Source organism: Phocoena sinus, chromosome 11, assembly GCF_008692025.1.
Source record: "Phocoena sinus isolate mPhoSin1 chromosome 11, mPhoSin1.pri, whole genome shotgun sequence".
NCBI lineage: Eukaryota > Metazoa > Chordata > Mammalia > Artiodactyla > Phocoenidae > Phocoena > Phocoena sinus.
The window spans coordinates 4,472,228-4,484,345 of NC_045773.1; the positions used below are offsets into that span (position 1 = coordinate 4,472,228).

Sequence of the window (12,118 nt, forward strand, 5' to 3'; positions counted from 1 at the left end):
GAAAAGTTTTAGCGCTACTCCTAGATATTAACATCTAGGAAAACACAAGTATCCTCGAATTTTTTCACTATTATTTCTCTGGCTTGTCTATAGTATCTTTGAAGGACCAGAAGCCGAAAGTGCTCTCCTTTTCCCTGCCAGGACCCAAAGGCGAAGTCCCATCAGCCTCGCGCGTTACCTCCCCCTCTTTTCCCCGGCGGTGCCTACGGAGGTGGCCGCCATCTCCTACTCGGTGAGTGTTAATCGTTGGCCATCCTCGTCTCTGCGGTCTCCATCTGGCCCCATCGCTCCCTGCCGAGGAGGCCCGTCCTTCCGAGCACTCGTGTGGGCGGGCATGGCTCTTGTCGGTTGGCTGGACCACGTACAGGCACAGAGCGAAGCGGTCTGGAGGGTGATGGAGCTTCGCTTCCCAGGGCCGCTTGCTCTCCTACGGAGGCCGCCTGGGGTCAGAGCTGCGGACAGCTTGTTGGAGTCCTGGGGGCGCAGGGCGCCGGTTGGGGCTAGACTAAGGGGGCTCCTGGGGGCCGTGGCAAGACTGAGGGGGTTCCGGCCTTACGGCCCTGGGACACCTCGCTCAGCGATGTCTGCCCACGTGTATTCTTCTATGTCCGCTGCTCCACGCTCCCTCCTTTTCAGTTTTTGCTTCTGGGGTTGCCTCTGCGGCGGAACTGCCAAAAAAAACCCAAAAATCGAGCTGCGAGTCGAATAATTCATTTGACCGAAATTCTGGTAGCGGGTCAGGATCTCTGGGAACGTGAAGCCATATCCTGGTCTTCGAGGAAATCATTGGGGGTCGGGGGAAGTTCATTTATTGGACAGATTTACTGAGTAACTGCTGTGTGCTCAACAAAGAAATTGGTGGCCGTGAAGAGAACAAAAAGAGTGCTGCGGTAGAAAAGATAAGGTAGCCGAAAAGGGCGTCTTGAGGAACGTAACTTTTTAAAGCTGGTATTCGGATGATGGTCAGGTGGAACAGAACGTTCCAGGGCTTGGAAGGCATCTTAGAAGCACATGACGGTTTTGTGTATCTTTTGAGGGTGTCATAGAGCAGCAGCACCCTAGGGGAATTGCAGGTTTCTCTTTACCGCACATCTCTTGTGGTCCGCGCACTGCAGGTGTTCAGTGTGCAATATCTCCATTTGAAAGGTGAGAAAACTGAGATTCAGGTTCACGAAGATTGCCCAAAGCCTGCAATTGGGCCATCTCAGGGCCGGGACACTTTGTAGAATGAGATTTGCTGCCCTTTTGCAAAATTTCCCTTTGTGGTTAATTTGTTTTCGGTTAGCTGTCGGCATTCTTTCTTGGCTTTGACTGGGCAAGGTGACCCCTGACCTCCCAGGACCGCGTCTGGAGAATGGCTAGTATTCTGCCAGCTTCGGAGTCGGGAGGGAAAGCAAGCCTGGCAGAGGTACCCATTCCATTCCCAGTTTGCTCCGTAGCTGGTGATTGGAAGATACTCTGCAACAGGCCCCAGGCAGGGTGGGAAAGCCTCCTTCCAAGACTCATCTTTGACATGGTCTCTTGCCTGTTTCTTGAAGGCATCATGGCTGCCCTCAGACCCCTCGTGAAGCCCAAGATCGTCAAAAAGAGGACCAAGAAGTTCATCCGGCACCAGTCAGACCGATATGTCAAAATTAAGGTATGTGGCCCAGGACGGAAGTGTGTGTTGGGGTGAAGAAAGGGGTTCCTAAACCGGCTGTTGGGTTTCTCACATCCCCAACTCAGATGACCTCTGGTAGGTGAACTGGTCTGTGGGTGGTGGTAGAATTCTCTAGAATCCCAGGTGTCTCTGCCTTATTGGCGCTCAGTCTCTTGATGTGTAAATTGAAATTTAAATGGCAAGGGACACTTGCCTGTTTTGAGGTGTCTAGAGGCTTATATTTGTTATATTTCAGGTGGCCTTATGACAATATGAGAGATAGATTACGCTTATTTCATAGACGAGAAAACTTAGGTGTTGATTGCGATGTTAAAAGCCATGCTTTTCACCTTACTTTATACATGGTCTCCTCGCATCCCATGGGTATGTAGTCTGCTTTTCCTTTGCTTGGAAGGAGTGTGAGTTTGGATCTGTATTCCTGCTGGTCAGATGCAGGAGCTCCTATTTTTTTCCACCAGAAAAAATGTAGTGAAATCCTGTTCCCTGGAGACAACTACTGTTCGGCACGTTTCCTTTTCATCTGGTCCCTTTCTTCTCCGAAAGGAAGAGTTGGCGTCTTCACAGACACTAACCGTGTGTTTTCTTTCAGCGGAACTGGCGGAAACCCAGAGGCATTGACAACAGGGTGCGCAGGAGATTCAAGGGCCAGATCTTGATGCCCAACATCGGTTACGGGAGCAACAAGAAAACAAAGCACATGCTGCCCAGCGGCTTCCGGAAGTTCCTGGTCCACAACGTCAAGGAGCTTGAAGTGCTGCTGATGTGCAACAAGTGAGCTGGGTCCCACCTCTGGGTTCAGGTGTCAGAAGCCTGCGTGTGTGAGCAGTTTGGGCAGGGACTCCGGACCTTCTGGAACGCGTCTGGAGGAGTGCTATGTCCTCAGGAGCTTGGGTGATGCTTGTTGGGGACTGCAGAGTGCTTCCTTTGCTGGAGAGATGTGGGTTGGGAGCTGGCCTGAAAAGTGTAGAGACCAGGACCGGAAGAGTAAAAGTGGCTTTGCTTCAGCTTGACAGCGCGGCTCCTGCCGTAGCCTCTGGCAGTCATTTTCAGAACATTACTTATGCCGGGGATGGGGGTGGGGGGTGAAATGTAGCCTCAGATCTAAGGGACACTTTACACTGTGGCCACAGGTATTTCCAGAAGGCTATAGGAGTAGAGAGGAATTGCTGCCTCATTTTGGGCTGTGATCTGAAGTGGAGAAATGGGGGGAAGGCTGCAGGCAGAGAGGACAGCTTACACAGAGTTGTAGGGGTGCAAGAGGGTATGGGGGTTCACAGCATTATTTTAGCATTTTGAGAAATTTAGACAGTTGGCGAGCTCTGTGTGTAAGAGACTTTTGGTCTGCTTAGGGCCAGACTAGGGCAGTGGGATGAGAAAAGATTTCTCATGGGTAGTGATTTAGACGCAATTTTAATCTGGATTGGGGGGAATGGTAATTTTTGGTTAAGCAGAGGACAGTTTGTTTTCTTCCCTTCCTGTTGAACAGGAGCTAAAAAACCTGCATTTTCTTGATGAGTCAGAAAGGACATGGGGAGAGTGACCAGTAAGATCTGTGTGTACGTATGTTTACAAAGATCTTTTACCTGTAGTAATTGTAGACACGAGTAATAAACGACCATTATTCTCACTTTCAGAAATCTAGCCAGGCATTGAAATGCTGCAGATACTCTTTAGAAAGGATGAGCATAGGAATTAATGTTGGAGGCCCAAACTGCAGTAAGCAGGTCGATAGAGAATTGTGACAGAAAGATGCAGTTTAATATCTTTTGTGTAGCAGAGATGATTGCTGTGCAGATGTAGTTGGTTGCCATAAGATAAGTCTTTTTAATAGCAGCTTGGCAGTTTGTATCAAGAGGCACAGAAATACTCTGGATCTAATTTAATTCACAAGTTCCATTTCTGGGCATTTATCTTGAAATAATTGAAAAGTAGGGAAACTGTAAGCTGATCGTTGCAGCAGTAACTGCACTATGTGTAACTGGTGAATGGTGGGGTTACAAGCGCCGGCTGGAATGTCGTGTGTACGTTAAAAACGGTTGTCGTGTATGGAAAACGCCCAAGCAGAGGGGAAAGTATTTGAAGTCTGTGCAGTGTGATTGTGATTATTAAATACACATGGATGAGGACTTGGGGAGTTTTTGAAAAATGTATGATGCAACTTAAGTCTCCTTGGAAATAAAGATTGGGGAAATGTTTTAAGATATTGGACTTGAGTGGACTTCTTTACATAAAACAGAAGAAGTTCTCTGTCTGGATTGGTTTGTCTCTTGCTTTGAAGCTGTTTTCCTGCAGAGTTCTTAAAAAGAACTGCCCACCGCCTTGTTTAATCACTCCCTAGTCTTACTCCTCTCTCTGCTGAAATTCCTCCTGGGGTAGAGTGTCTTCTTAATTCAGTGTTGATGGCTTCATAAATCACTTCCTTACTGAAATGTGCTGATGAGGCCAATCTGTTGTCAAACTGGGGTGTGGTGTGGCTGTGAAGGAATGAATAGAACGGTACCTGGCACCAGCTCAGGAAATGTTAGGTGTTGTCATTCACTGGGTGAGTTTAGGCATTGTTACTTTTCAAGTTGATTTTGTCTGCAGCAAACAGGTAAAATGTTTACGGTCTGGGCTGGGGAGCCCTTGGCTTAATCAGGCTGCTGGGTTTTGCTGTTGGTTGCTTTGCAGAAGCAAAGCTTTTCACGGGCAAGTCCAAGCTCCCTGAGACCGCCTTGAGCTGGGCAGGCTGGTTCAAAGGACTGAGGGAGAACCTTTGAACCTGGAGTCTGGGGCTGAGCAATCCTGGCCTGTGTGTGACTTGGGAATTCACCTCCACTTTGTGGGCCTTGGTTTCCTCGTCTGTAAAATGGAGGTGCTACCTGGATTACAAGGCCGCTGGGAGGGTTAAACGAGAGGGATCATTACCAGGGAACACTTCAGAGCCGTGTTGCTAGTGCCGTGAAATTAGGGGAGTTAGCAGCTCCCCCCACTTCAGTGCTGTAGCTCTGGAAGCAGAGTGACCAGGGCTATTGCCTTCCCGGTGGAACACGTAAGTGTGTTTTCCAGGATGGCCTCCTTACGTGCCGACTCTCTTCCAGGTCTTACTGTGCCGAGATCGCGCACAACGTCTCCTCCAAGAACCGCAAAGCCATTGTGGAGAGAGCAGCCCAGCTGGCCATCAGAGTCACCAATCCCAACGCCAGGCTGCGCAGCGAAGAAAATGAATAAACAGCTCGTGTGCACGTTTTGTTTAATAAAACCGTAAAACGGCCATCTGGCATTTCCCCTTTGGTTTTACTCTTCAGTTTGTTTGACAGCTTGTCACAGAGATTGCTCTTTTGCCGGTTTGTGCTCTGTGGAACCTTCTGTTTGGAAGGCGTTTGTAAAGGATACGTGATCCTTCCTTCATGGGGCCCAGGCCTCAGGTGCCCAGAGCAGCCTTGGTCAGCTCCAGGTGGGCTCGGGAAGATGTGGCCCTCAGACCACGGTAGGTTCTGAGACCCCTGGTGAAGGACCTTGCATCTTGGAGCAAGTAGTCATTTTTAGCCTCGCTTTATAAAGTGAGGAATTACCCTGTGTGGTTCTTGTGAAGATTGAGGACAATCAAGTTTCCTTTTCAACTACAGTCCTAGACCTTAGTCAACAGTACCTAGAATTCAGCTGTTTTTTGAGGCTAAGAGGCCATTTTCCCAAGACATGGTATTATTAAGTGGCAGCACAGGTCACAAGGAACAGGGCATGTGGCACTCTATAGCACAAGGTTGGATTTAAGGCCCTTAGTTCAGTAGATAAATGCCTTACACATTGGCTCCTGTTCAAAACTCAGTCTGAGACGTTTGAGTAAATTGTTGGTCATTGTGCGACTTCTTTGAAATGACGTGGGGAGCATTCTGATAGTCTTGACTACTGAGTAGAGGAACTGTGCAGAGAAAACAGTGACAGTTGAGGATCTGTCCTTTATTAACCTGGGATAGCAGAAAATTCTTTGGCCTGTCGCTTAATGTTTCTGTGTCCTTGATACTAAAAACTAGAAAGTACACGTTCACAAGCCACCTGGTTACACCTCGATGGGGGGACATGAAAGGTGGTTTGTACTTTTTCATTTGTGCTTTCCTGTCTCTCAGTTTGCTACCTAAGAGTTTTGGGATTAGAAAAAAAATTACATCTAATTCCCTACCCCACTCACCTACCTCTGCAAAAATAATACACATTCCTGATTTATCACTGCCAATGAGAAATAAAGCATTTTGGATTCTAAAGTGTGAATAGCTCAGAGAGGTACCTGAGTTTTTAAGATGCCCAGCCAAAGCACTAATTTTTGGCACGTCAGATCAGGTGAAAACGTGGGCGTAGTGTGAATGACACATCTGGGACAGCGGGGAGGAAGGCATCCAGCTGCCTCCTAAGCTTTTTGCAGCTGTGAGCACAAGTATTTCTAAATACTAAGTACTCGCTGAGGCTGGGACCCCCAGTTTGAAGGAGCCAGGCTGACCTGTGTGAAGTCACATCCATCTTCCGTGGAAGCTTTGGAAGAACTACCACACCCGCTTTGAATAACTGTCCTGAGTTAAAAGGGCCCAACTGTTGGCAGCCTTGCAGCTCTGACTGAGGTCCCTGGAGAAGGTGCCCGACCAGGAGAGGGAGGGCCCCAGTGAGATGGATAAGGGGCAAAAGTTAGAGGCCTGTGGTGCTGGGAGGGTGAGGCTCTGGCTTCAGTGGGCCTCCTTGTGAGTTGGGGTCCCCAGGGGCTGGGGGGGGCACTAGCTGAGCTCCATGGAGTCTGTGCTGGGGGCTGAAGCAGAATCCTTCTGGATGCTTTCAAAGAGGGCAGCCAGCTCGGGGTTGGATCGAATTTGGGACGAGAAGTCAGCCATGATGGGGCTCTTCCCCACTTCTGGGATGGTCAGCAGGGCGGCCACTGCCCTCATCGCGGAGCGCTTCAGTTCATCTTGCTTCTCAAATTCCTGCTTCACAGAACCAGCTTTGACCTAAGGTGGGAAGCAATGAACAACGAGCCATCCTTTATTGAACACGGCCTTGCATTTCCCTGGTCACCTGTCATCCTCCCCAGCTCACGCGCCATCTCCTATCTTTATTTACTGCGCTTAAAGCAGGCTCTTGGCACCACCGGACTTCATGAATGGGTTGCTGTGACAGCCTTCCAGCTGGCCTCTTACCCCCGGTCACGTCCTTGCCTCTGCCGCCCACTGTGCAGACAGGCTGGGGAGTAGACTTCCAAAGCTGCCTCGCCTGCTTTCCAGTGCTTTATCCCCTCCTTCTCCCGCTTATTCACAGAATCTCAGGAATTTCCCCACTGCTTCTGCAATAAAGTCCAGATCCCTTCTGCTCTGCTCTCAGGACACTCAGCCCAGACAACACTCAGGCCCTTCCCCGAAGAGGCTCAGGTAGAGGCGAAAAGCTTGGCACTGGGGCTGGACAGTCCTGGGTTCCAACGGCTCTGCCCCCTAAGAGCTGTGACCCCTCTTTAAGCTCCAATCTAAAATACTCTGCTTTCTTTGTGGTTAATTACTACTCTTCCAAACCCAAATTAGTTTTGCATTCAGCAGGCATTTACTAGGTGTGACAGGCTCTGTTCTCCACGTGACAGCTTTCCGTGAGCCTTCTGCCCCAGATCCTCACCGGACCTTGAGGCACTCCAGGCTAACTGCCCTATACCAATCAATGAATCAGTCAGTGACTTCTATCTTTCTAAGGGTCTGACTCAGTTTCCCAATTGGGATGTGAGAGGAGGGAGTCCACCATGTTCAATGTTGCATCCCTAGTACCTTGCACAAGGCCCAACACTCAGGAAGTGTTTAATGAGTGAAAGAAAGAGCTAGGTTTGAATCCCAGCTCTGCAATTTACTAACTGTGTAGCCTCAGTCAATAACTTAACCTCTCTGAACCTTTGTTTCCCTGTGTGTATAATGCTAAGAATAAGTACTCTGTAGGGCAATGATAATGATCAAATAAACCACTTCATACACCACCTGTACTGCAGGAGATTCTCAGTAAACAGTAACCATGAACGATCTGCAGAGAACCCAGCAGGTGCGCCCAGGGCTGGGCAGGGGGCTTACCTTAGCGGTACAGGTGGCCCTGAGGGGCTCAATGAGCCGGTCCACCCTCTGCAGGACAGGCACAGGACACAGGGTAGCTAGTCGGGCGAGCATGATGAAGGTCAGCATCTGCCCAGGAGGAAGGAGACAGTTCTTGGTGAAATGGCCCAGGACAGAAAGGAGCAGGCCCTGGGGAAAAGCAGAGGTCTGGAGCTCAAGCCCAAGCTCTAGCAGCCAGCCTGCCTGCCTGCCACACTGACCTGTGTGTACTGGCACTCACCAGATATTGGTTGACGAAATTAAGGAATGTTTTTGTGCATTTTCCCGGGAAAGACTGAGATTTACAACAGTGGTTCTCTCTAGGTGGAGTGGAACTTTTTGGCGATTACTACTCACTTTCCTATTCACTTTTAGATTGTCAAAACCCTTTAAGACAAGCATAATTCCTTTTGATTATTTTACACTGGTTTTTTGTTACAAAAATGATTCATGTTCATTGTATGTATTTTAAAAAGCTACAAGGATAGAAAGTAAAACCTGTCTCCCTCACAGGTAATAAAAAAATGGCCCAAACTTCTACAACTCACTTATCACCTAACAGTGAGTCTTGGCCACCTTCCATGCCAGCACAGAGATCCCTCTCCGTCCTTGTAATGCTGCCAGGATCCCATCCATGGCTGGAGGGACCCGGTTTACTGAGCCAGCTCCCCATGAGTGGACATTTTGGTAGCTGCCAGCCTTTCCCAACTCCCAGAAAGCTGTGGAGAACCATCTCTCACATAAAACTCTGAATGTATTTGTATTTTTGAGTCAGTTCCATGAAGTCAGTTCATGGAGTGTCTAAGAATTCTAAATTTTAAAATGTTTCTAAGGTATGGGGATATATGTATTTGTATAGCTGATTCACTTTGTTATAAAGCAGAAACTAACACACCATTGTAAAGAAATTATACTCCAATAAAGATGTTAAAAAAAATTCCCCCCAAAATTAAAATGTTTCTAAATTCTACATTTTTCTAGTTCTGGTCAAACCATCCTCCCAAGAGCTTGCCCAGTGTAGACTCCCACCAAAGGTGTGAGACGTGAGTTCTTTTTCTTATTGTTAAAGAACAAAGCAGCTGTTTTCATGGGGGCGCCTGGGGCAGGGGTGGGGGACAAACAGGAAGTGGGCCCTGTGGCGCCTGGCTGTCCTCCCGCTGCGGCATGGGCCTGGGTCCGGCAGGGGGCTCGTCCTACCCGGATGTCATAGTGGTCCTTCAGGCCGTCCTCCACGTGGTTCAGGAACTCGCAGATGTCCAGCTGGCCCAGGCAGCTCTCGAGCAGCGAGTACATGCACTCGAAGGCTGCCTTCCGCACATCCAGCCCATCGTCCACCGTGTGCTTAAAGGGCCCCATCTCCACCTGCAGGAGGGAGGGATGACAGCGGGCTGGGGGCTGTGACCCCAGGGCATAAGGACACCTTCCCAGGTTCCTGCTGCACCCCTCCCCCTCTGCTGTTCAGTACTGCGTCCCATCCCCAAATCATGCCTTAGGCCCTTAAGTCTCCATGCCTTTGCTCAGCCCACGATGACTTTTGATAATAATAGTAACAGTAATTATAATTACAATGATTAGAATCTACTGAGCAGTTATGATGTGCCAGGCCCTGTGCTGAGTGCTTGACAGATGACATGTGACTCATTCAACAGTCCCAGGAAGACAGTGTTACTATTAACTCCATTTAATATATGAGGAAACTAAGGCTCAGAAAGGTTAACTAACTTGCCCAAGGACACTAGCCCAAGCTAGTAAATAGCTCAACCAGAATTAAAACCCCAGGTCTCTCTGAAGTTATAACCAGAAGGCTCTGCTCTTAATGGTAACTCCTTCTTACCCCTCAAAGCCCAGCTCAAATGTCCCCTCCTTTTGGAAAACTTTCCTAACCCCTCTAAACAGAGTCACATCCTCCTCAGCAATGCCAGGTGGTTCAGCCCTTCTCATTATATTGTGCGATGACTTGGCTGTTCAATCACTTTTAATCTCTGCCTCTTAAATCCTAACTTCACCAAGTGCTCTAAGTAACTTAAATAATCAGCAGAGAGGGTATCCCTCCCTCTCCTTCAGGAGGCCATGAGCTCCCTGGTGCCTCATGTCTGGTCCTGGCGCCTGGACGCAGGGCTGGTGCTCCACGAACACCTGCTCAATGTCGAGTGATAACAAGAGTTGCTGGGGCTTCCCTGGTGGCGCAGTGGTTGAGAGTCCTCCTGCCGATGCAGGGGACGCAGGTTCGTGCCCCTGGTCCGGGAAGATCCCACATGCCGCGGAGCGGCTGGGCCCGTGAGCCATGGCCGCTGAGCCTGCGCGTCCGGAGCCTGTGCTCCGCAACGGGAAAGGCCACAGCAGTGAGAGGCCCGCGTACCGCAAAAAAAAAAAACAACCAAGAGTTGCTGACGTTTACTGAGCACCGACTGCGTGCCAGGAGCAGTTCTGAGCACTTGTAGGATTTAACTCATTAAAAATCTTCTCAACAACCCTATAATGTGGACACGGTTATTTCCCTCCCTTTGCCCGTGAGGAGAAACTGAGGTTTAGAGAGGATCGCGTTGCCCCGGCCAGGGTCACACAGCTGGGAAGTGGAGGGGCAAACCTGACCCTGTGGGCCAGACCTGCTCTGATGAGCTTGACCCTAACCCTCGCCCCAGCCGCAGGAGTCAGACCCAAGGGCTCCCGGCTCTGTCCTCCCACGGCTTCACCTCTCGGATGAGGTCCCGGCGGATCTTCGTCTCCTGGTAGAGGAGGGGCAGGATGTCGTCCAGCAGGTCACGGACCAGTGAGGGCTTGTTGTGCACGGCGGAGTTGAAGAAAGCCAGGGTGGCCCGGCGCACATTCAGGTCTGGGTCCTGCAGGCTCTCCATGAACTCTCCTGGCGGAAAGACCAGAGGTGGTGTGGGGGGCAGCACAGCCAAACACAAACCACCCCCACCCCACCGTGCTTATCTGGTTAACGGGAGCCGTGCAGACCTGGCTGGACGGGGACAAATGTGTTCTGAGCATCTACTCTGCGCAACAAACCTTCAAAGTCCAGATAAGAATGCGGACTTGAGTCTGGCCTAGGTTCAGATCCAGGCTTGACCACGTCCTGTGGCACCTTGGACAGCCTCAATGTCCTCAACTGTAAAATGGGTGTAACAGTAGTACCTACACTGTAGGACTGGTTTTAGGATTAAAAATGTGGTGGAAAAAAAAAAAAAAAAAAAAATGTGGTGATGTCTACAAAGCACACAGCAGAGCACCAGGTGAGGACTCTATAAATGTTAACTTGATTTTATTTCAGATGAGAATGCTGAAGATAAGAGAGGTGAAGAGACTTACACAAAATCACACAGCATTTCTTTTCGTACAGGTTAGACTGTTTAATAACTATGTTAATGTTTTATATATTCAATAAATAAATAAAATCAAGAATGGGAGGGATCCCTAAAAAAAAAACCAACTGTATTTCAAATGATTAATATAACCACCCAGGTTATGAAGGAGAAAACAACTCACCTAAGTAACTTCCAAAGCATTGGGACAAGATGCCCTCAGGCTAAAGACAAAATTATAAACAAATACTGATTTTTCACAGATAAGGGTTAGCAATTCTCATGACTACCTTCTGTGTATTCCAGGATTAAGTGAATAAGTATCTCAGGAGCTGGGTTTCTCCTGTAACAGAAGGGTATATAGAAAGGGAAAAGGCTAGCATGAACCCTGTGGTGTTGGACTGGAATATATATGTGTGTCTGACTATGTACATAAAGTCATACATACTTAGATTTCCTGATTCTGTCTGCTGAGAGGGCCTCGAAGTAATGGCACCCCAGTAGCAATGAGCACACCTAGTGCTCAGATCTTGGATTCTGAATACTATTCTCCACTAAAAGGAATCAGGCTCCTTGGAGAAATGGTTGATTCCAGGGCTGGGGCAGGAAAGGTTCAAGATGGGTTGGGAGCACTTTATCGTGCCAAAAGGTAAGGAGATGCTCAAAGAATGATGGAAACATATCAACAGAACATAAGCAGCAGCTTGAAGGGCTCCCACTGGCTAAATGTGAGACAATCTTGGGAATCAAAATAAAGACAGCAATAGATTATAACCCATTGAGTGAAATACAAATCCCTGAGTCTATAATGATATGAACAAATCAATGAATAAATAAATGGGGGAAAAGGAAAAGTTACTTCTGAGAACAAAATGCAAACTAATAAATATGGGAGGAAGGCTGGAATTAGAAAGTTGTCATTTAGCAACTGTCAGTAATCATTTATTCAGGCAAGAAACCACAATGGATGCAAAACTTAGTGGGCAAAAATTTGATGAGGAAGAAAATATTTCAATAGGCTTAAAAATACTTATTCATGGGGCTTCCCTGGTGGCACAGTGGTTGAGAGTCCG

The 12,118-nt window shown here is 48.5% G+C and overlaps 2 protein-coding genes and 1 non-coding gene across 6 annotated transcripts in view; 2 read left to right on the top strand and 1 right to left on the bottom strand.

Annotated features, from left to right (window-relative positions):
• Positions 1–129: 129 nt before the first annotated feature.
• Positions 130–4,922, top strand: RPL32 (ribosomal protein L32). 2 transcript variants are annotated; one of them, XM_032648208.1, is made up of 4 exons: positions 130–232; positions 1,539–1,639; positions 2,250–2,431; positions 4,741–4,922. In XM_032648208.1, the coding sequence occupies exons 2-4, from the start codon at positions 1,544–1,546 to the stop codon at positions 4,868–4,870; spliced, it is 408 nt and encodes a 135-aa protein (XP_032504099.1). In that variant the 5' UTR covers positions 130–232; positions 1,539–1,543; the 3' UTR covers positions 4,871–4,922. The 2 variants fall into 2 exon arrangements, with proteins under 2 accessions (XP_032504099.1, XP_032504100.1); XM_032648209.1 differs by having other exon boundaries at positions 194–1,639.
• LOC116762970 lies at positions 1,330–1,469 on the top strand. Its single transcript, XR_004352394.1, has one exon. It is a non-coding gene; the product is annotated as a small nucleolar RNA SNORA7 (small nucleolar RNA).
• Positions 4,923–5,580: 658 nt separating the features above from the next.
• The window catches only part of CAND2 (cullin associated and neddylation dissociated 2 (putative)), a 28,534-nt gene continuing 21,996 nt past the window's right edge, over positions 5,581–12,118 (bottom strand). For 2 of the 3 annotated variants that reach the window (XM_032648205.1, XM_032648206.1), the window contains 4 exons: positions 10,434–10,603; positions 8,938–9,102; positions 7,723–7,830; positions 5,581–6,630 (listed from right to left, as the gene is read on the bottom strand). In XM_032648205.1, coding sequence (XP_032504096.1) covers positions 6,403–6,630; positions 7,723–7,830; positions 8,938–9,102; positions 10,434–10,603 — 671 coding nt within the window. In that variant the 3' untranslated portion in view covers positions 5,581–6,402. Of the gene's footprint in view, positions 6,631–7,722; positions 7,831–8,937; positions 9,103–10,433; positions 10,604–10,649; positions 10,853–11,335; positions 11,389–12,118 lie in introns of those variants that run through there. The other variant, XM_032648207.1, reaches the window with a different exon arrangement.

Coding starts and splice junctions, on each gene's coding strand:
- RPL32 (XM_032648209.1), top strand. CDS start 1,355: ATGGCTAGTATTCTGCCAGCTTCGGAGTCGGGAGGGAAAGCAAGCCTG. Junction 1,640..2,249: donor ACCGATATGTCAAAATTAAG/GTATGTGGCCCA, acceptor GTTTTCTTTCAG/CGGAACTGGCGGAAACCCAG. Junction 2,432..4,740: donor GTGCTGCTGATGTGCAACAA/GTGAGCTGGGTC, acceptor ACTCTCTTCCAG/GTCTTACTGTGCCGAGATCG.